This window comes from Miniopterus natalensis, chromosome 12 (assembly GCF_054644295.1).
Source record: "Miniopterus natalensis isolate mMinNat1 chromosome 12, mMinNat1.hap1, whole genome shotgun sequence".
Taxonomy (NCBI): Eukaryota; Metazoa; Chordata; class Mammalia; order Chiroptera; family Miniopteridae; genus Miniopterus; species Miniopterus natalensis.
The window spans coordinates 52,343,714-52,365,126 of record NC_142092.1 but is presented as its reverse complement, the minus strand read 5'-3'; the positions used below and the strand labels follow the sequence as shown (position 1 = coordinate 52,365,126).

General features: G+C 39.8%; 2 protein-coding genes across 4 annotated transcripts; one reads left to right on the top strand and one right to left on the bottom strand.

The window, feature by feature from the left end:
* Positions 1-2,459: 2,459 nt before the first annotated feature.
* On the bottom strand, positions 2,460-14,799 carry ZNF189 (zinc finger protein 189). Of its 3 annotated transcripts, none has more exons than XM_016225002.2 (3): positions 14,540-14,799; positions 13,738-13,864; positions 2,460-5,805 (listed from the first exon to the last, which is right to left on the bottom strand). In XM_016225002.2, exons 1-3 carry the CDS (start codon positions 14,570-14,572, stop codon positions 4,085-4,087), a joined length of 1,881 nt encoding a protein of 626 aa, XP_016080488.2. In that variant the 5' UTR covers positions 14,573-14,799; the 3' UTR covers positions 2,460-4,084. The 3 variants fall into 3 exon arrangements, with proteins under 3 accessions (XP_016080488.2, XP_016080489.2, XP_016080492.2); XM_016225003.2 differs by having other exon boundaries at positions 13,738-13,822; XM_016225006.2 differs by lacking the exons at positions 13,738-13,864; positions 14,540-14,799 and adding an exon at positions 8,419-9,478.
* Positions 14,800-15,138: 339 nt separating this feature from the next.
* On the top strand, positions 15,139-16,423 carry MRPL50 (mitochondrial ribosomal protein L50). Its single transcript, XM_016225007.2, has 2 exons — positions 15,139-15,231; positions 15,490-16,423. The coding sequence occupies exons 1-2, from the start codon at positions 15,140-15,142 to the stop codon at positions 15,875-15,877; spliced, it is 480 nt and encodes a 159-aa protein (XP_016080493.1). The 5' UTR covers position 15,139; the 3' UTR covers positions 15,878-16,423.
* The last annotated feature ends 4,990 nt before the right edge of the window (positions 16,424-21,413 follow it).

Genomic DNA, 21,413 nt, shown 5'->3' with positions numbered 1-21,413 from the left:
TAAAGTCTCTTTTATTCCAACGCGAGAGGCAAGTACTGGGACAAATGAAAATTCAACATGATTCCACACCTAGTTCTCAAAAAGAGGCCTACACACACGCACGGACTCAGCTCTTGGAGCGCCGCAGTGCAATGAGACATAGAGCATATTCTGAACACAGCACCAATTCTCCCAGCAGCCAGCAGCCAGGGCTAGGCCACAGCCTGAGGGCTCGGGGGTCAGAGGAGCCTACCCTGCCCTCTTTAATACAGCCAAGGTCAAGGCATCTTCCTGCAGCCACTTTGAACTTTTTCTTGGTCTGCCCGGTCTACCTTGGGGAAATTTACAGGCTAGAGATGAGAGCGCACGTCTTGTTTCCAGGAGAGCAATGACTGTCCTGTGATGTGGACGTTTACCTTAGCCTTTGGATGGACACGAGAACAGTGTTCTTGAGAACACGGCCCCTGGACAGGAGACGGGACAGGCAGAGATACGCACTATGCTTTATTTGTGCGAAGTGTGTGGTAAGTGTTTTGGAAAGCACGCGGCTTTCCGTGTCTATGCAAAGGAACGCATGTGGCTGATGATTCACGCCCCCGTCTCCTAGAGGGTGAAGGGCTGCTTAATGCAACTGCTTAGAGCACTGGTGCAGCACGGGGGGGGGGGGGGGAGGGCAGGTTCAAACACGTTAATTGAACTTGTACCACTTGGGCAATGAATTATTTCTGTCCTTCCATTTTTCCATGCCTCTGGTAATAGAGGTGACTTTAATTAAAAAGAAATCAATCTATCCACCCCCATCAACCACCCAAGGCCACCGCTTTCGAAGGAGGTAGAGAAGGTGAAAGGCAGCAAATGCTGATGAGAACAGTAACTTTTAAAGCGACTGGAATATCTGGACTAAAGAAAAAGTCGATGTTTACAGAGCACGTGTCGCGCTCAACTGGGAATGCTGTGTATACACTTAGGCTTGCTGGCGACGCCCTCCTTTAGGAAGGCACGCAAGTGAAATGCTTCTCATCAAAGCTACACAGAAATGGAATATATACAGTGGTTTCCATTTCTTTTTTTGCCACCAAGGACTCCTTTTAGCAGCTTGTTTTGTTACCCACGGTGATGGTTAACTTTGTTTCAACTTGACTGGGCTAAGGGGTGCTGGTAAAACATTATTTTTGGTGTGTCTGTGAGGTGCTTCTGGCAGAGATTTGCATTTGAATCTGTAGACTGCGTCAGGATTGCCTTTACCAGTGCTGGTGAGCATCATCTAATTCACTAAGGGCCTGGCACCAACAAAAAGGTGGAGGAAGGGCCGATTTGCTCTGCCTAGACTGGGGCATCTTCTCCTGCCTGTCAGTGCTCCTGGTCCTTGGGCCTTTAGACTCAGGCTGAATTATACCACTGGCTTTCATGGTTCCCCAGCTCCGATGACAGGGGCACTGCGGGTGTTCTTAGCCTTCATATTCATGAGTCAATTCCTATTCTTTGTCTCTATCCACCTGCCCAGCCACTCATCTGCCATCTGCCTACCTAGCCCTCCTTTTTGGCTTATTGGTTCTTTTTTTTTTTAATATATCTTTATTGATTTCAGAGAGAGGAGAGGAGAGGGAGAGAGATAGAAACATCAATGATGAGTCATTGATCAGCTGCAGCCCGCAACCCGGGCATGTGCCCTGACCGGGAATCGAACCCTGATCACCTGGATCCTAGGTCAACGCTTAACCACTGAGCCACGCCCGGCCGGGCTGGTTGATTCTCTTAAGAACTTGAATACATCTACTAATTATTATTTTGCTTCATCTACTTTACCTCTAATTTTCTTTCTAAATTGTTCCATGTATTATTTCCACAAGGAATTTGAGTAATTCCATTAAAAGTTCATGGTCATTTATTTCAGCTGGGCCGTACACAAATCCCCGCAAGCCCTCCCCAAGTTTTTGTGTGGGTCTCTTCCATTCTCCCCATTGTACTCTAAACCTTTATCATCAACAAGGCTCTTAATTCTACCCCTAGCGGTGCCCACCCCTCTTCTTTCCTTGACTCTCAAAACATTATCACTATTTTTTGAAAACGGGTCATCTCAAGTGTATTCTATTTCTACACACTAAGTCTGCCCTCTTTTTCTACCAAATTGGAGGAAGAAGGCCTCCAAAGAAAATTCTTCCATTAGTGCTAGATTTAATTTTAGCTTATATAATAACTTAATTTCTACCCACTTACCTTTATCTTCAACCTCCCTCGAAAGTGGCTTACTTTTCAGAATGGAAAAATACTCAAATTTCTCTTTAATCTTGATCCACAACCCTCTTTTATAATCAGTCTACCTTTTATGCCCTACTATAGACCAGTAAAATTAAGTGGGTAAGAAAAATTGAAAAAAGGTTACTTTTTTTTTTTTAACTACATATATTCAACAGACCATCACCTAAAATTACTATTATTTTGTGAAAGAATTTTTTAAATTAAAAAAGCAAGGGGCATAATTTCAGAATGAAGGTCTTTAATCCATTTAGCTTTTTACAAAGATACTATATTGTCCTTTTTACCATTTGAATGTAGAAGTCATGAATTGATAGTATTTGGGAACTGATGATTTATACTTTCCAGACACTACTGAACCTCCTGAAAACTGGTTCTTAAATTCATAAACTGCTCTTACAGAAGTCACTGACTTTCTAATTACCTAAAGGGCACTCTTCAACCCTTCCCTGGTATCTTCTCCGTACCCTCCCAGGTCACTTTCCTATAGCAACATCACTACATATTGGGTTTTCCACACTTCTGGAAACTTTCTGTCTCTACATCTTGAAGGAGATGTGAACATAGACAAGAGTGGGCCTCGGTATTCCATTTCTAAATTCCTTTTTGTGCTTTATCCTCTTGTTAAATCTTAATTCATTTCTGTGTCTAAACATTGGTGAATTCCTAAACCAATTTCTAGCCCAGATATCTTCCCTGTGCACCATGTCCACAACTCCAATTACCTCTGGACATCTTTACTGTCTCACAGGTAGAACAAGTGAGAGCAATTTCCTTTAAATCCTTGATTCTAATTTTTAAACATAGTAATATATTTGACAGGATAGATTTTACACTAACATAACAAAGAACTCTTACACAAAGCAAAAAAAATAGGTTTAATGATTAAAACAGATGAATTAATAGGTTTATAACAACCATTAACTAAGGGAAGCCCTAGAACCAGAAATAGGTATTTTAAAATTGCATGCAAACCCTAGTTACTATAAAAACCAAAGCAATACCAAAATATCTCAGCTTCCTAACATAGACTCCAAGTCTTTTTATTTTCAATTCTTGGCAATCAAAATATGTACACATTCACATGCTACTGGTAGTGAAGGAATAAGATTATTTGTATAGGACTACAAATATCTTTCACAGATGGGAGGGCACAAAAAGAATAGTGTCTTTCTCCACCTTTTTGGGCCCATCTTGAAGAAAAAAAAAAAAGGCACTCCCAAAGATTCCTTGGTAACACCTTTGCTAGGTTTGTTACATAATCTTCACATGTAAAACTAACGGTCCACTCATTTCACATTTTTGAGAACCACAAGGCATTGGAACTGCTTTCTTTAACTCATGTGCCAAACAATTGGCTTCAACAATGACAAAAACTTTGGATTCAATTAAAAAAAAAAAATCTGGGCTGTTTCCATGAAAACTTTATCATATGGTCAATTACTGGACCTTGCCACGCATAGCCCAATATACTGTGGATCTGAAACAACTACCATATAAGGTGAAGAATTATTCTAGCTTTCTAACATCGGTGGTCCTAGCTCCCTTGTACCAACAACTTTGTTATTCTTCCTTCATTATTATAACCAAATGCTCCGAGCCCAGGTTTAACCTGAAAGATTTAAAAAAAGATGCTTAAATAAATTACCGAGTCATTAAAACAAAGAGTAATGGAAGTCTTCAAATGCCTGTGGGCAGTTAGTTGTCCACTATTCACAGAATCTCTAGAAACCATTTGCCTAAGGCCAAAGATAATTTGCTTACTAAATCTGATTCATATTGCGTGATACTGAAACTGCACTTCGGTAGCTAGTCTCAAGTCAAACTAGGCTTAACTAGTTCTCTGCATTTATTGCATCCATGTAGTGTGCAATTTTTGATGCTGAATAAGAGATATGCGGCAATTGAAGGCTTCGCCACAAGCATCACATTCATGGGTTTCTTGGGTTTTCATCTCTGCATGGATCTTCTGATGGTTGACAAGGCTGCGCTGTTGACTAAAACTTTTGTCGCACTTTTCACACTTATAAGGTTTTTCTCCTGTGTGTATTCTCTGATGCTGAATAAGGCCTGAGTTCCGGCTAAAGGCCTTCCCACACTCATCACATTTATGGGGTTTATTACCTGTGTGAACACCCTGATGTCGAATAAGATTACAAAGTTGACTAAAGCTTTTGCCGCACTGTCTGCACCGATAGGGTCTCTCACCAGTGTGGATTCTCTGATGTTCAATAAGAAATGAGCTCCGACTGAAGCTTTTCCCACATACAGTACATAAGTAGGGCTTTTCACCAGTGTGGATTCTTTGATGTTGTACAAGATGAGCACTGACACTAAAAGTTTTCCCACATTCATCACATTTATAAGATTTTTCCTTAGGGAAGACTTCCTGCTGTATAACAAGACTGCAGTTTGGATCAAAACTTTCCTTAGTTTCACTGTATGAATACGTCTTCTCTCTGGTGTGAATTCTCTGATGCTGAATAAGACCTGAACTTCTACTAAAGGCTTTTCCACATTCCTCACACTTATGGGGTTTATCTCCTGTGTGGATTCTCTGATGACGAGTAAGGTTGCAAAGTTGACTGAAGCTTTTCCCGCACTCTTTGCACTGATAAGGTCTTTCACCTGTATGGATCCTCTGATGTTCAATAAGGAATGAGCTCCGACTGAAGCTTTTTCCACATTCAATACAAAGAAAAGGCTTCTCACCAGTGTGGATTTTTTGGTGTTGTATAAGGTATGTACTTAATCTAAAGGCTTTCCCACATTCACCACATTTATGGGGTCTTTCTCCAGTGTGAATTCTCTGATGTTCAACTAGTAATGAATTTCGACTAAAGCTTTTTTTACATTTGGTACAGTGATAGGGTTTTTCACCAGTGTGAGTTCTTTGATGCTCAATAAGGTGTGACTTCCAACTGAAGGCTTTCCCACAGTCACTACACTTATGGGGTTTCTCACCTGTGTGAATTCTTTGATGTTTAACAAGGCTCCTTCTCTGGCTGAAGCTCTGTTTACACTGATTACACTGATAGGGTCTCTCTCCAGTGTGGATTCTCTGATGTCTAATAAGGGTTGAGCTCACACTAAAGGTTTTTCCACAGTAATTACACTCATAGGGCCTTTCCCCAGTGTGAATTCTCTGATGTTCAATAACAAATGAACTGCGACTAAAACTTTTCCCACATTCATTGCATTGAAAAGGTTTCTCACCAGTATGGACCCGTTGATGTTGAATGAAATGGGCCTTGCGAACAAAGCCCTTTCCACATTCTTCACATTTATGGCATTTCTCTTCTGAGTTAGGTCTCTTACGAATAATGTTAGTGTTTCCTCTGAACATTCTCTGTTCCTGGGTCAAAGATTCCCTTGGTATTTCCCATAAGAAGATTCCTCTCTGTTTATCTAACCTACCAACAAGTTCAAAAGTTTCTCTACACATGGGATCCTGGTCAGTTTCACTTTTGATTCTTGTAACTATTATACCCTTTGATTCCACTTCTTCCTCAATTTCCTCAATTTCTTGTTTCACAGTTGGCTCCTCATCCTTATCTCTGTTTAAAACATCTAGAATAATAAATAGAAAACAGAAACATCAGCCAAGCTCTTTCCTATTAAGGAGAAACTCAGAAAAATGTGATAATTCAGATAAATCAAATTAAGATAAACTAACCTACTATATCAAACATAGTTTACTACCTCCAGTATTGTTTTGAGGATTAAATAAGTTCATGTACATAAAGCTTTTAGAACAGTACCCAGTGCCTGGCAAAGAGCACAGACTACATAAATACTATTATTGAGTATTAGTTACCTGATGCAATGAAATGTTTTTCTTGGAGAATGGGTATGAAAAGAGTGTTTATGAGGCAAAGAATGAGTCTGCAGGAGGAGGCAGAGTTGAGAGGAAGGGCTGGTAAATCAATAATAAATTATGCAAGGTAAGGTGGATAAACAAAGAAATAAAACAACTAGCGGTGGGATGAACCAGTCTACCCAAGGAAGAAAGACTAACATGAGAAGAAAACAGTAGGTTCAGGAAAATTTAGAATGAGATAGCATTATTGTAAAGTGAATATAACAAATAACTGACCAAAAGGAACACATAAAATGATACTGAAAAAGATAAAAGACAAAAACTAGGGAAAGCAAAAATTCATTCATTAATAAGCATTAACTCATTGCAGCCAAAAGTATTCCAGGCACCGTGTAATGAGCCAGGATTCAGAGATAAGACATGAAGCCTCCTACTAAATGGAATGGACAATAACATAAATGGAGAAAGAAAATAATGAGATAAAAAAAACATTAAGTAAAAAGCAGTTCCTGCATCAAGATACTTAAACAAAAATAATAATAGGTTGAAGTGACATTGAGTCTATGATATAGAAAGACAAAACAAAATAAATATAAAGGGAAATGGTCAGAACTAATAGAAAGAACAAAGAAAAAGAGCAGTCTGTGGTATCTTATGTCTTTACCTACCTCAAATCATACCACATTCTTCAAGTATATATGATTCTCACTCCTCTAAAGATATTAAGAACCCAAGTTGGAATCATTTAGTCCCAAATGAAAAGCTGCATGATCTCTAAGAGATGAAAATCTCCCATGTGTTGCAGGAAAGATAATATAAAGGTCTATGGTATAACAGAGTAGCATACTGACTTCTTTTCTGATTTTCTATCTCTTGCTGCAAGTTGGATAACTTCACTAGAGGATTCAATCACTACCAAGTATCAATTTGGCTTAAACAATTTCCTTTTTAGAGTTTCCCTTTCTCTCAATTTTCTAGTCTTCTAACTGTGAAGTCATCTTTGAATTTTCCCCCCACTTAATTTAAACCAGTCTTTAAATCATTTTATTTCCCTAAAACTTACTCCCCTAACAAACTACTAGAAATTTTACTTCTACTTAGGCTACTTACAGTGCTCTCTCTCAAATTCACTTTCAGTAGACTGTTTTTCCTTCACACAATTAAAAAGAATAGGAGAACTCCAACTTTCTGTCCCCTACCTATAAAATTATCTGCAACTGTACATGAATAGATATCCCATTCCTATCCAAGGCTAATCCATCTACCATCTCTTGATCCCACTTGCCTCTGGGAACTTGTTCAATTATTACCATTTTTTCCTCTTTCTTCAATTTGTATTCTCCATTGACACCTTCCTACCAACATACAAATATGCCGAACTTTATCTTGAACCTGAAATCCTTCTCTTGATGAAAGCCAATCTTCAAAAAAAATCTTAGGTGTAGTATAGCTCTTCATTTCCTAACTATATTTTCCATGCCCATTCAACCTATTCTACAACCTACTGTGAAATCTGGTTTTTGCTTCCAGCATCTACAGAAACTTCTCATTAAGTCATCAATAACTTAGGAATAACAAATACAATGGATGCTTTTCAGTCTTTATTTTGTTTTGCAGCATCTGACACTTGTGACCACTCCCATTTTTTGATACTGTTTTAGGTTTCTGTATTGTTATATTCTGTTCTCTCCCTACTTCTTCTTTGGCCTTTTCTAATACATCTTCCCTCAGGGATTTCTCTTCCTTTGTCAACTGTTTAAGGTTATCGTTACCCATGTCTATACCATCTCACTCTATATAAACACTCCCTGGATATAGTCACAGGGCTCACAATTAACATGATCATCATCTGCTCTCATGTCTGTCTCCATCTCTAATCATGATTTCTTGAGAGGCACCATCATCCATTACCCTAAAGTCCCAAAGCAGAAAACCATCCTAGATTCGTTTATTTTTCTTACTATTAATCAATTACCAAAATCAGTGATGCTACTCTCTAGCATCTAATTTCTTTTTACCCTTACAACCGTTCTTTCCTTGGATTACTGCAAAAGCCACCTAATAATCCTTGGCTCTGGTCTTTAAGCTGACCCAACGCTACATCTACTTCCCTGAATCCAGAGAGAGCTTCATAAAATGGAATTCATGGCACCATCTATAGTTTTACCAGCACTCCATCACTTCTAAGATTACATCAAAACTCTGCACTATGAACTCAGCACTTCATGATAATGGTTTCCAAGTTGCAGTTCACCCTGCTACCTACTCTATCACAATTTAAGTGGGGAAACTATTTGTGTTATGATCCTTCATGCCATTTCATTCCATATCTTGTTTACTAAATTCCCCCCAACATTACTTACCTGAAAAACTCTTGGCTTCTCTTAAGATTCAATTCAAAGCAATAGTTTTTCTACAAAGCCTTCATTCTCTCTACTAGACAGATTTAGGTGTTCTGTTTTTATCACCAGCCCTTGTCGATAACTTCATTAAAGCTATTATTACACTGCACTTTTAACTTGTTTGTTTTTCTCTCTTCTACTGGATTGTAAATTCCTCGTGAGAAGGGAAAGTCTCTTCATGTTTACCCGGTAGATGTTGTTCAGAGGATTTTTTTCAAAGGAATCAGGAAAAATTATCATTATTTGCAAATGATATGAATGACTACTTAAAATATCCAAAATAATTAAATGAAATATAATAGCAATGACAAGCCTAATATATAAGTAAATACTGTTTCTTACTACCAAGAAAAATCATTTTATAGATTACAGAAAAATAAAATACGCTCTTCATAACAAAAAACACAAAAAACCCAGAAATAAATCTAATAAGAAAAGTGAAAGATCCATAAAATTTTTCTGAAGAACATAAAAGAGAGTTAAATAGAGGATTGAGAGATTCAATATTATAAGGATCTTAATTCTTCCCAAACTAACCTATGAACCTAATTACATTCCAACTAAAGTTGGAACTAAAAAATCCCCAAATGAATCTAAATTTCAACCAAAGCCCTACCGGCATGGCTTGGTGGTTGAGCATTGACCTATGATCCAAGAGATCACAGTTCCATTCCCAGTCAGGGCACATGCCTAGGCTTCGGGCTCGATCCCCAGTGGGGGGCTGTGCAGGAGGCAGCCGATCAATGACTCTTTCATCATTGATGTTTCTATTTCTCTCTCCCTCTCTCTTCTTCTCTCTGAAATCGATAAAAAGATAATAAATAAGTAAATAAATAAATAAATAAATTTCAACCAGAACAATGCAGAAAACTAGCTATCCTGAGAAGAGATGTAAAAGAATGACTTAATAGATATAAAATGTAAAATATTGCTAAAATAAATAAAAGAGGCACTGGCATAAAAATAAATAGATCAAATAGACAGCTAATGAAATTAGTGAGTCTAGGCTTCTAAATAAAGCAGTCTGGACATGACTACCCATTAGATCTGGGTTTGGTAGTGATAATCACCTTCTGGGTTGTCTGCCATGCTTGTATTATATGTTCCTATCTTGTGAGCATAGCTAATCTGACTAGAGTAGGCAGCTTACTCAAAGTGCATCTTTCCCAGGAATTTGGAATTGCAACTGAATTAGTTAGCCTAAAGGTGACTAGAATTGTAACCTATCACGTCAGAAGCTAAAGGGACAAAAACATGTGAACATAGGAGGAAAGACCATTCTGCCAAGGAGAAAGAAACAGACCACAAAGACAGAGTTAACTCCTGACTTCCTGAGGAGTGATCCAATTTCTGGTTTTAGTTCTTTTCTGATGTCCAGTTGCAATCCTGCTCTTATATTCCATGAGCCATCTATGTCCCTATAATAACTTCTCTTATTGGCTTAAGCTAGCTTAAGTAGTTGATCTCTATAATCTTTAACCAAATAGTTTTATAATAATATGGTAGCTGAGGAGAAAGAGGCAAGGAAATGGCAAAGTAGAAGTGGCTGAACTTTAGGACAGAACCGGAGAAGATGGTACCCTTTTTCTGCAAAGGGTCAGATGGTAAATATTTCTGGCTTTGTGAGTCATGTGGTCTCTGTTGCAACAACTCAACTCTGCTACTGCAGCATGAAAGATAATACATAAATGAGGGGATGTGCATGTTCCAATTAAACTTTATTTACAAAAACAGGCATTGGGCCACATTTGTCCTGTGGACAATAGTTGCTAACCCTGCTATCCAATGGAGTATATAACAATAATTTTCTTGGTAAAAGAATGGGAGGATGGGGAAGAACTTGTATTCTTAGGGCTAGCATAGTGCTTGATAACTATTTATTAAATGATGAGTAGTTGAACAAATAATTGCAGAGATTATAATCAAAAAAGGAAACAATGAGCTTACGGTCTTGTAGGTACAGCAATTCCCAATTCTGTCAAGGTCCAATATGGCTCAAGTAGACTGGAGAGAAGTCATTAAAACTGAAGAAGTCGATTTCAATGGAAAGGACTGAAAGATCAAGAACTGAGAAATCAAGCTGTCAGCTGCATCATCAATGTAGCTATTAAAGTGTTTAAAGAAAAATCAGCATGGAAAGAAAGGTATGATGAACCAAAATTACAAAGCTAGAAGTGTTATATTAAGTAAAGCACAAGATAAAGTGGAGAAAAACACTACATTGGAATAGTCTAAGAATAGGGATCTCTCGTCCAGGGAGGTCTCATCAAGGGATGGAGATAGATGGTTTGTAGAGGGGGATGAAAAGACTGTGAAATAAATGATGAAAAGCTGCATTTTGCTAAAATAAAGAAGCGAGCTTGAGAGTAGGAGGTCACAGATGGGCTCACTCTCATGTCTTTATCCATATGGTACTCACATTTTACAGTACTAGGGACAGCAAAGTCTGGTCATTTGCCTGGTTCTGTCAACCAGGAGACCATATATGTGGATAAAGCTGGCAGTAACTCAGAGACACCATGTAATATTAAAAAAAACCTCAGCTGCTGATACTGCTGTAGATTGAAATGGTGCGCCAGAAATAGATGAAGGTAGAAAGCAAGGCAGAGACTATACTAAGGCGGTCCTAGTATGTATGATAAAAAAAAAAAAAAAAATCAAGATTTTTATCTTTAAGGTATCAGTAATTGCCAGATGTTGTAAGCAATTAATTACACAAAATCACTTTGGTGGCAAGAAAGAGAACATATTAAAACAAAGGGACATTAGAGGCAGGGGGCTAATGTAATAATCTAGTCAAGTTGTGAGTCTTAAGTATATTCATTCAGGCACATAAATATTTAAAAAGCATATAATATATGCCTGGTTCTGTCCTAAGTGCTGGAGAAATCAAATGAAAAAAATAGCTTTTGTCTCATGGAGATTAATCTAGTTAAAGAAATAACAAAAAGAATGATTATAGGAAAGTGTGACAAATTCAACAATGTAAGTGTATAGAAGGCAGCAGAGGAAGGAGTGCTTAGTTCTCAAGAGGCCCTTGAGATCTTAATGGATTATCTGAGATTTGCCAGGTGTCTTGTGAGGTCTTCAAAAGGAGATGACTAGGAATTTGGAGCTCAACAAAGCAGGTAATGACAATGATAGTGATGATAGCAATCAACATTTATATTGTACTTAATACATGCCAGTGTCCTAAGTGTTTTATATAAATTAACTAGGTAATGCTCACAATAATCCTATGAAGTGCTATTACCATTCCCATTTTATAAAAAAAGAAACTGAGGCACACATGGTTATAAGGCTAGTAAGTGGTGGAACCCCCAGAATTTTTACTTACACAGTTAGGTTCCATACTGCCTCTCTTAGGTGGAGATAAAGATTTGGAACTTACCATAACATGGGGGTAACTGATGGCGCAAGTGTAGATAAGGTCCGCCAAGGAAAAGTATATAGACTGAGAGGAAGTCTGAGAATGCAAGGCAATGGAAGGAAGCAATAGAGTTTCAAAAATGTATAGAGAGGTGGAATAAAATGAGGTCCAAAGAGAGTATTTTGCATTGGACAACTGAGCTACTATAGACCAAAGTTACACAGGTAAGGGGGAGTAGTACAGGCAAGAAAAGGGGTTTAGAGAAAAAAGTACAGAACACATTAACTAAACGCAGAAAAACTTGGCTGTGAAGAGAACGAATAGCAGATTACAGGGAGCAGCAAGAAGGAGACTGGCTCTAAGGACAGTTTTTTTCTTTTTCCTCCTTTCCCCAGTTGCAAGAGCCATGAACATACCTATCATCAGAATAAAGACATCAGAGGAGAAGGAAAAGAGACTGAAACTGTAAGGGGGGAAAAAAAAAAAGCAAAGGATGACTGATGTCTAAGTACTTGGAGAAGTAAGAAGATAGGGGCAGCCTTAAGTGTGCAGATGAGGGGCAGAAAAGTTGAATTCATGTTTAGTGGCCTCTGTCTTCTCGGTGAAACAGAAGGGGAATGATGGACCCAAGGAAAACTCCTGGTTTTTGAACAGTCACGGAAAGAAACAGGGGAATGAGCAAATCAAAGATAAAAACTTGTTGAGATGTAAAAACCCAGTGAAGACTAGAAGAAAGCCGTGCATATATACAAGGCATCAATCCTTCCCATTACAGAATTTCTCCGGCTGTGTTTAGCAACTCAGGAAGGAGAGAAGAAAAGGCATATTTTATAACCAATACAGGATTTGAAGCTTGCAGAATGGGTAGAGAATAATGACAAGGTGGCTCGAGAGCATGCTGGTGACAGTTCATATATAGATCCATGGATTAAATGAGGCAAAGGCAGTGGGAAGAAAAAAACAAAAAAACGGAGAACTCAAGAAACAGGTACCATCATTAAGAATGAAGTTTACTAGGAAAGGAGGAGGAGAGGAAGAAAGGTAAGAAATTATAGGAAGCTCCACTTGAGATTATGTCCGTTTTGATAACCCCTACTGAGTTACCATTAATAAATGCCTCAATACTTGGTCAAAGAATAAGATATTGGGGTTTAAGTTTTTACCTATTATGACAAAATTGAGGGTATGATCATTGGTGTGAGTTGCTGAATAAAAAGGGAAAGTGGGGTCCCTGAAGACAATATGGTCAAGATATGCCGAGGCTTAAGTAATGACTGTATCATTGATGGTGTGAGTTAGCACAGAGGACTGAAACATGTGACGAAGTCTATGTGTGAGGGTCCAAAAACAGTTGATGTATGATAGTGAAAAGGAATTGCTGGGGCCTCCAAGGGGAGACACTGTGTTTGAAGTTGGAAAACGAATGCTTTGGGAAGAGCACTGAAAAGCTGGGAGACCAGTAACTTCTCCCTGCCAGCCCTGAGACAAAGGATGTGGAAGAAGGAGGATGTGGAAGAATCAGCAGCTCCTCCCAGGGAAGTGGTGTCCTTGGGAAAGTGCCAGGTTTCAGTTAAGGCCAGGAGGGGTAAGGAACACTATGTGAAGTGGCACAGGAGCTCCAGAAGGCAGAGTGAAAGGGGTGGGAGGAAAGCAGTGGGAGGATGAGCCAGGAGGGAAAGTACAGAGCAATATGGGAATGAGATTATGAAGATAGGAAGCCAGAAAGGCTTGTATTTTGGTCACTGCAAGGATGCAAGGAGTGAGAGTCATGTAAACAATTAATGGCTGAAAGGTTTGAATCAGAAGTTTGGAACAAAGCAGTTTTGGTACTGGGACTGGTCCAAGTGTTCTCAGTCTCATTTCTAACAGCCTCTTAGATATTTTTAATCAGAGAAACAGCCGATTCTTACCCAGTGAGACCAGGTTTCCATAATTCTCCATCATCACATCTTTATACAAGCTTCTCTGAGCCGGATCCAGATAATCCCACTCCTCCTGGGTAAAAAACACAGCCACATCCTCAAATGTCAGCAACCCCTGAAATAGTATGATTTCTGTTGTCAGTTCTTGTTGTCTCAAGGACAAGTCTTGAAAGTAGCACTTATAAGGGCCCAGTAGGCTACAAGGAACAGAATTAAGAATTCCAAACTGGGCCCAATTCTGAGAACCGACTGAACAGACAGGCACCTCCGACCAGAGGGTAACTGAGCTGGATCCTTGTCCTTGGTAGCGAGGAGACTAAGGATACGGCATGTGTGGTTTAATAATTATATCCTAACATTTTAATTTTAGTAAGCTTCCCCAAGGCCTCCCCACGCTCCCTTCGCGTCAGTGCCCCGCTCCAAATCGCGCTGGCTTATGACCCTGTTCAGTTCAATTCTATGAAGTTCTCTAAGCGTCTATCTCGGGTCCAAGCACAGCTGACAGGCGTAGAAGGCACAGCGGAGGGTCAAAAGCGATGCCTCACTGGGAATAGCTTACAAACGAGAGCGCTAGTTTGGAGCATTTACTAATTTATCAAGTCGCTCTTGAAAAAAATGGAGCCAGTGGGCAGTTCAGTGGCGAGCCGCACCCCAGAGCACCAGGGGGTACTTCCTGGCCCTGCGCGGGCCCGAAAGACCGCGGTCCGGGGTGGGGGCGGTGGGGCGCGGCCTAGCCGGAGTGGGGGCGAGGGAACTGGGATACCCGGGGCGGGCGGGGGGGGCGGCTTACCTTCGGCTCCAGTGGGGGGCTCGGGGAGGCCATCTCCTGGCCAGAAATCTGGGCAGGAACCTGGGGCAGCCGCACGGAAAGGAGCTTCTGGTGAGGCCTCTCCTACCGTTGGAGATTAGGCCCGAGGAGGGAGAGGCCTCCAGGCTGGGTCTGGCCAAGTCCTGCCTCGGTCCCCGAGCGGTCACGACCCCAGCAGCATTTCAGTAGCGCTCCTTGGCCACCCCCCAACCCCGAACTTCCTTCCGTGCCTTGGCCCTGTAGCCTTCCAGGCCTCGCTGGAGCCTCCTCCCGGTTGTCAGTTCCTCCTCCTTCCAGCCCAGGAGCGCTCTGACCGCCCGCCCCCGGACCAGAAGGCGTCACCCGGAACCTTCCCGGGACTCCCCCCGAACTACAACTCCCGTCAGGCTCCGAGAGAGCGTCGCGGTCCATTCTCCGCCCGCAACGGTTACTGGACTACATTTCCCGGCATGCAAAGGGAGCCGCTTGGCGTGTCTTTCTAGGGACAGAGACCATCTGCCACTAAGCTGACACCCGATTGGCTAGTCGTGGGGCGCCTCTGTCGGGAGGGGGCGGAGCTCCGTGCCGTTGCCCTCCTCAGAGATGGCGGCGATTTCAGTGTCCGGTGTTACCCGCAGGCGCTTCACGTGGGTACTCGCCGGGGTCCCACGTCGAGAATTTTGGTCTCGATTCAGGTAAAGCGAAAGGTTAGATGGTGGGTCAAAGTCATGGCAAGTAGGGAAAGGAACTGAGGAAGGCGAAGGGACGAGTTCGGAAGGGAGTGTGGTGCTGTGAAGACGGGACCCTGATGCGGGAGTGACGAGCGCGGGAGGGTTCCGAGTCCCGCTTCAGCGCCGCCTCCGGGAGCGGTGGGGCCCGGGCGCTGGTGCTGTTTGTCGGCTTCATTCGCTCAGGGAGCCAGAGGTTCACGCGCTTGCTCTCGATCATTGCAGAGAAGAGAAAAAGCCGGCGGTGGCCGAGACCGTAGAGGAGGCGAAGAAGGAACCCGTCCTGGTGTGTCCCCCGTTACGAAGCCGAACGTACACGCCGCCTGAGGACCTCCAGGGCCGTGTGGAGGCTCGTATCAGAGAAATACTTGGTTCGTCCGCCCCTAGCAGCTGGCAGGACATCTCCCTGGAAGACGGGCGCCTGAAGTTCAGCTTCTTGGCTCGTTTAGCCGACGACTTGGGCCACGCGGTGCCCAACTCCAGGCTTCACGAGATGTGCAGGGTCAGAGATGTTCTTGATTTCTATAATGTGCCTGTGCAAGATAGGTCTAAATTTGATGAACTTGTTGCCAGTAATCTGCCTCCCAATATAAAAATCACCTGGGGTTACTGAGCAGGCCAGAAGAGGAACACACTGCAGCCGCTTCCACCTGGCCAGGAGGCTGCCCGGCAGACCTGAGGCTTTGAAGGTACTGCCAGAACTGCTCTCTAAAACCACTTTTTCTGTGGAAGAATGCTTTTTTTTTTTTTTCCCTCGTAGCATCATGAATGAACAAATAACAAGATTTTCTTTTTCACATCTGCTGAAACTTTTTTTTAATGGAATCAGGTCATTAATAATTTATGAAAATTTTCTTCTCCCGACACTGTAATTAATGTGGGTTTAAGATATAAGGCTATTGCGTGTTCAGAAGTGGCCTTTATTCTTCATAGGCAAGAAAATGTATTAATCCTGTTCGTAGTCTTAAATCTAAGGTAGGATTATAGGTAGTATATATACAAATAAGGAAACTAGATATTTATAAAAGAAACAAAAGTCTGTGTTGCGTGTTATAGAAAGATGCTTCCCTGTTTGCTTTACTGTGCAAGTAGAAATAGTAGAAAATGATTCTGTTCATTCTGGAATAATCTCTTTTAGAATTAAAGTAGATTTCTTAAAGTGCGTTGTGTTTTTTATTTTTATTTTTTAAGTGAAATTTTTCTTCCTTGCCATTTCCTTAATTTAAGTTTTATAAATGAGTACCTATGAATATCCAGTAGGGCGCTAAGTCTTTTCGGACTTTGGTGTACTTAATTTGTGGAAATTTCTCAAATAGCGAGTTACCAGATGGTTCTGAATGACAAAATGGTTAACTGAGGATGTGATTAAATCAGGAATGATTTTTTTGTTCAGACTTTAGATATGGCTAGAGAGTAACATATCCGAGTGGGATGTTTCAAGACCCCCAGTGGATGCCTGAAACAAAACACAATACTTTTTTCAATTAGTCTGACCATTTGTCTTCTGATTAGAGTGTTTAGTCCATTTATATTTAATGAAATTATTAATATGGTTGGATTTAAGTATCCCATCATAGTACTTTCCTTCCATTTATCCTCTTTATTACTTATCCTTTATTATTCTTACCCTGTTGTAGCAGATTGCATTTCCCAAAGACAGCTGCACAGATACACATGCTCACACACACGTGTTTTATCCTGCATGCTTTTTTAAAAAAAAAACAATGTGACTAATATTTCTCCCACTGTAAGGAGTGGTCTATGTTCTCTCTACTTGAACTTTAATGGGGACTTGCAATTGCTACAACCAATATAAAATGGCAGAGATTATGTTACATGACCTCCAAGGCTAGGATATAAAAAGAATATAGTCTCTACTTAGCTTTCTCTCAGGATAGTTGCCCTTGGAACACAGAGACCAAACTGTGAGGAAGCCCAAACTAGCCCAAACAGAAAGACCACCTCGATGGCCCCATATAGGAGAAATAATGCCCCTAGTTGTGAGTCAGCATCAACTCCCAGTCATGTGAAAAAATGAGCCTTCAGGTGATTGTATCCCCTTTTCATCTTCCAGTTGAGCTATCAGACACCATGGTACAGAGGCAAGCTGATCCCGTTGAGTTCTGTCCTAATTCCTGACCCCTGACCCGCAGAATATGTAATAAATGACTGTTGCACACCTCTAAGTTTTGGAGTGGTTTGTTACACAAAGTAATTAGAACAGCTGCCTCCCTTTGGCTTAAATATTTGTGTGTGTGTTTACTCTAGAAATTAAAATATGTACCTGAGGAATCAACACATTTTCAGGCCTGACCATGGACAAATTACAAAGGTTTTCCCTGGCAGGCTTCTGAGGGCAAGCTGTCCTCGAAAACCAAGTTTGGGGCACAGCCAAGGTGAAGGAACTTGCAGGTCATTTTGGGTGATAATGTTCCTCTTGAGATTTGCCTAGCTTGCCCAGGAGGCTTCATTTTTAGATCTCTTTACCTCAGACCTTTGATCAAGGTCCAAAGTAATGTTCAGAAGTCTCTGCTGAGGTCTCTTTATGCCAGGAAGAGGGAAAGTGGACACTTTTTCCCACTCTTGCTCAGTGTCCAGTTCTTTTCTACTAGTCCTCTCCATTCACTCCGCTGCCCCCAAGATTGTGGAATCCTTTCATTTGGGGCTCCCTCAGCAGTGATATCACCCCCACATTTGGCTGATCCACTCCTCGTCTTGCCCCAGGCACTTTCTCTGATCACAGTAAGTGACTAAACGTTTAACTCTTGTTTTTGAGTTGTTGCTGTAACTAGCTATTCTGACACCTGTCAGCCCAGCTCTCTGTCTCCCCCAACTTGGCTGAGCTCCTGTAAGGTGTTAGTCTGCCTGCAGACCATTTTGTATTGCTTTGAAAAAATAGTAATATAATATCCTTGCAACAGCGTAATTCTAGTTACCCTATTCCTACATTTTCGTAATTATATTTCTATGTATTCTGTAAGTGCCACAACACATTGTTATTTTTATTTTAAAGTCTTTTAATTATATTTAAGCGCACACAAGTGTGTGCATATTTGTTAAAGGTATTTTTTAAAAAGGCTTTTATAATTACAATTTTTGTAGTATTCATTCTTTTTCACAGATCCAGTTGTCCATCTAGAATAATTTCCCTTTACCTTTTTAGCATTTCTTATAATGCTGTTCTACTTTAGACATAATCTGTTACGATTTTGTTTTGTTTTCCTGGAAATGCATTTATTTTGCCTTCATTTTGTAGTATATTTTTGTTAGATAAGGAATTTCAGTTTTCAAAAAATTTCCTTGAAACATTTTAAAGATTTATTTATCTTCTGGTGTCCATTGTTTATGGTGGGAAGTCAAATGTTATTTGTATTATTTGTTCACCTGTATGTGTTTCCATTTTTCTCTGGGTGCTTTGGAGATTTGCTCTTTATATTTTATTATTATCAGTTTGACAATATTACCATAGTTGTGGTTTTCTTAGGTTTGTTCTTGTTGTGGTTTGCTGAGTTTCTTGCAATTGTGGCCTGTTTTTCAACAATTTTGAACATTTTTCAGCTGTTATTTTTTCAAATATTTCTTCTGTGCCCTTCTCCCACCTGTCTCTCTAAAGCACCAATTACACATATGTTAGATTATTTGACATTGTCCCACACATCTCAAGTACTCTATTCTTCTTTTACACCCTTTTTTTTTTCCTCTTTGGGATTAGGTTAGGTACTTTCAATTGAGCTGTCTTTAAGTTTTCTGGTCTTTTACTTTGCTGTTTCTAGTCTTAAGTCTACCTAGTGAATTCTCAGTTTCTGATACCGTATTTTTTATTTCTAGCTTTTCTATTTGGTTCTTTTATATAGCTTCCATGCTCAGATGAAATTCTCAATCTCTTCATGTATTTTGTCTGCCTTTCCCACTAGATCCTTTAGCATTTTTGTCATACTTATTTTTTACAATTAAACTTATTTTGAGATGATGGCAGATTCCAATTAGCTGTAAGAAACAAAACAGAGAGAATATATGTACCCTTTACCAAGTTTCCCCCAATGGTAAAATACTGCAAAATTATAGTACAGTATCACAACAAGGATATTGGCATTGATACATTAAAGATATAAAATGTTTCTGTCACCACAGGGGTCCCTACGGTGCCCTTTTATAACCGTCTTCCCCCGACCCCAACCCCTGAAATTTGGCTACCGCTAATTTGTTTTCCATTTCTATAATGTTCTCATTTGGGATTGGCTTTTTTTAATTCAGTGTAATGCCCTTGTAATTAATCCAGGTTATTGCATATATCAATAATTTGATCTATTTTTCATTGCTGAATAGCTTTCTATTGTAATTGTTTCAAAGTTCCTGTCTGATCATTTCAACCTCTGGGCTATTTTTGAGTCTTTTCCTACTGACTGTTACCCTTCATGATCATGAGCCATTTTCTTGCCTTTTTTGTGCCTTGTAATTAAAAAAAAATTGCCGCCAAGATATTTCATATAAAAGAAAAATAATGGCTAAAATAAATATCTCAAGAAAAGAATAGAGCCCTGTTCTGTCTGAATGTTAGAATTAGGGGCCATGTCAGGTAAGAAAAATTTTTCCTCTACTCTTATAGGTTCTTTTACTGGCCTAATAATCAAATTAACATAAGGCATATTAACAGGAGAAAAAAAATAATTTAAATTTTGTGTGTATGAGGGCTCCATAAGAAGATGAGAGCCCATAGGTAGTCAGGCAATTGGTATACTCCACATCCTTGCCAACGCTTGTTGATTTATTGACGATAGCCATTCTGACAAGTGTGAGGTGATATCTCATTGTGGTTTTAATTTGCATTTCTCTGATGATTAGTGACTTTGAGCATCTTTTCATATGTCTATTGGACATCTGTGTGTCCTCTTTAGAGAAATGTCTATTCGGGTCCTTTGCCCATTTTTTAATTGGATTGTTTGTTTTTTTGATGTTGAGTTGTATAAGTTCTTTATACATTTTGGATGTTAACCTTTATCAGATGTATCATTGGCAAATATGTTTTCCAGTTCAGTGTCTTTTCATTTTGTTGATAGTTTCCTTTTGCTATGCAAAAACTTTTAAGTTTGATGTAGTCCAATTCGTTTATTTTTTTCTTTCGTTTCCCTCACCTGAGGCAAGACATCAGAAAAAATATTGCTACAAGAAATGTTCGAAATTTTACTCCCTGTGTCTTCTCCTAGGATTTTTATGGTTTCAAGTCTAACATTTAAGTCATTAATCCATTCTGAATTTATTCTTGTGTACAGTGTAAGAGGGTGGTCTAGTTTCATTTTTTTGCATATATCTGTCCAATTTTCCCAACATCATTTATTGAGTAGACTGTCTTCAGTGTACGTTTTTACTTCCTTTGTCATATATTAATGAACCAGAAAGGTATCAGTGTATTTCTGGGCTCTCTATTGTGTTTCATTTATCTGTATGTCTCTTTTATGCCAGTACCATGTTGTTTTGATTATTATGGCCTTGTGGTATAGTTTTATATCAGGTAGCATGATTCCTCCAACTTTGCTTTCCTTTCTCAAGATTGCTGTTGCTATTCAGGGTCTTTTGTGTTCCATATAAATTTTTGGAATATTTTTTTTTAGTTCTGTAAAATACACCATTGGTCTCTTGATAGGAATTGTGTTGAATCTATAGGTTGTTTTGGGTAGTATGGGCATTTTAATTATGTTAATTCCTCCCTCTCCTTTAAAGCAAACCAGAATATATTCACCCCAAAATATGCCTCTTTGACATAAAATGTATTAGCACTTAAAAAAACAGCAGATGCAAGACCCTCCCCATTTTCTTCCTGAAAGCAAGAGATAAAACTCCCAGATGGAAGATGTCATCCTACATCAGAAGGAAAGTAACAGTCTTATCGTCAAGGACAAGAAGTTGAGATTGAGAGAATTCTCCACAAACGGACCTTGTAAAATAATGCTTATCTTCCGTTGGCCTCCCATCATAGTTTACTCTTCCACAATTGCCTCTCTTTGTCCAACCTAATTAAAGACAAGTAGGTTTTGTCATTTCCTTAGGTATTCATTCCTTATGATGGGGGACTCCCATGTCACATAAAACTTACATTAAATACATTTATATGCATTTCTCCTGTTAATCTGTCTTATGTCAGTTAAATTCGC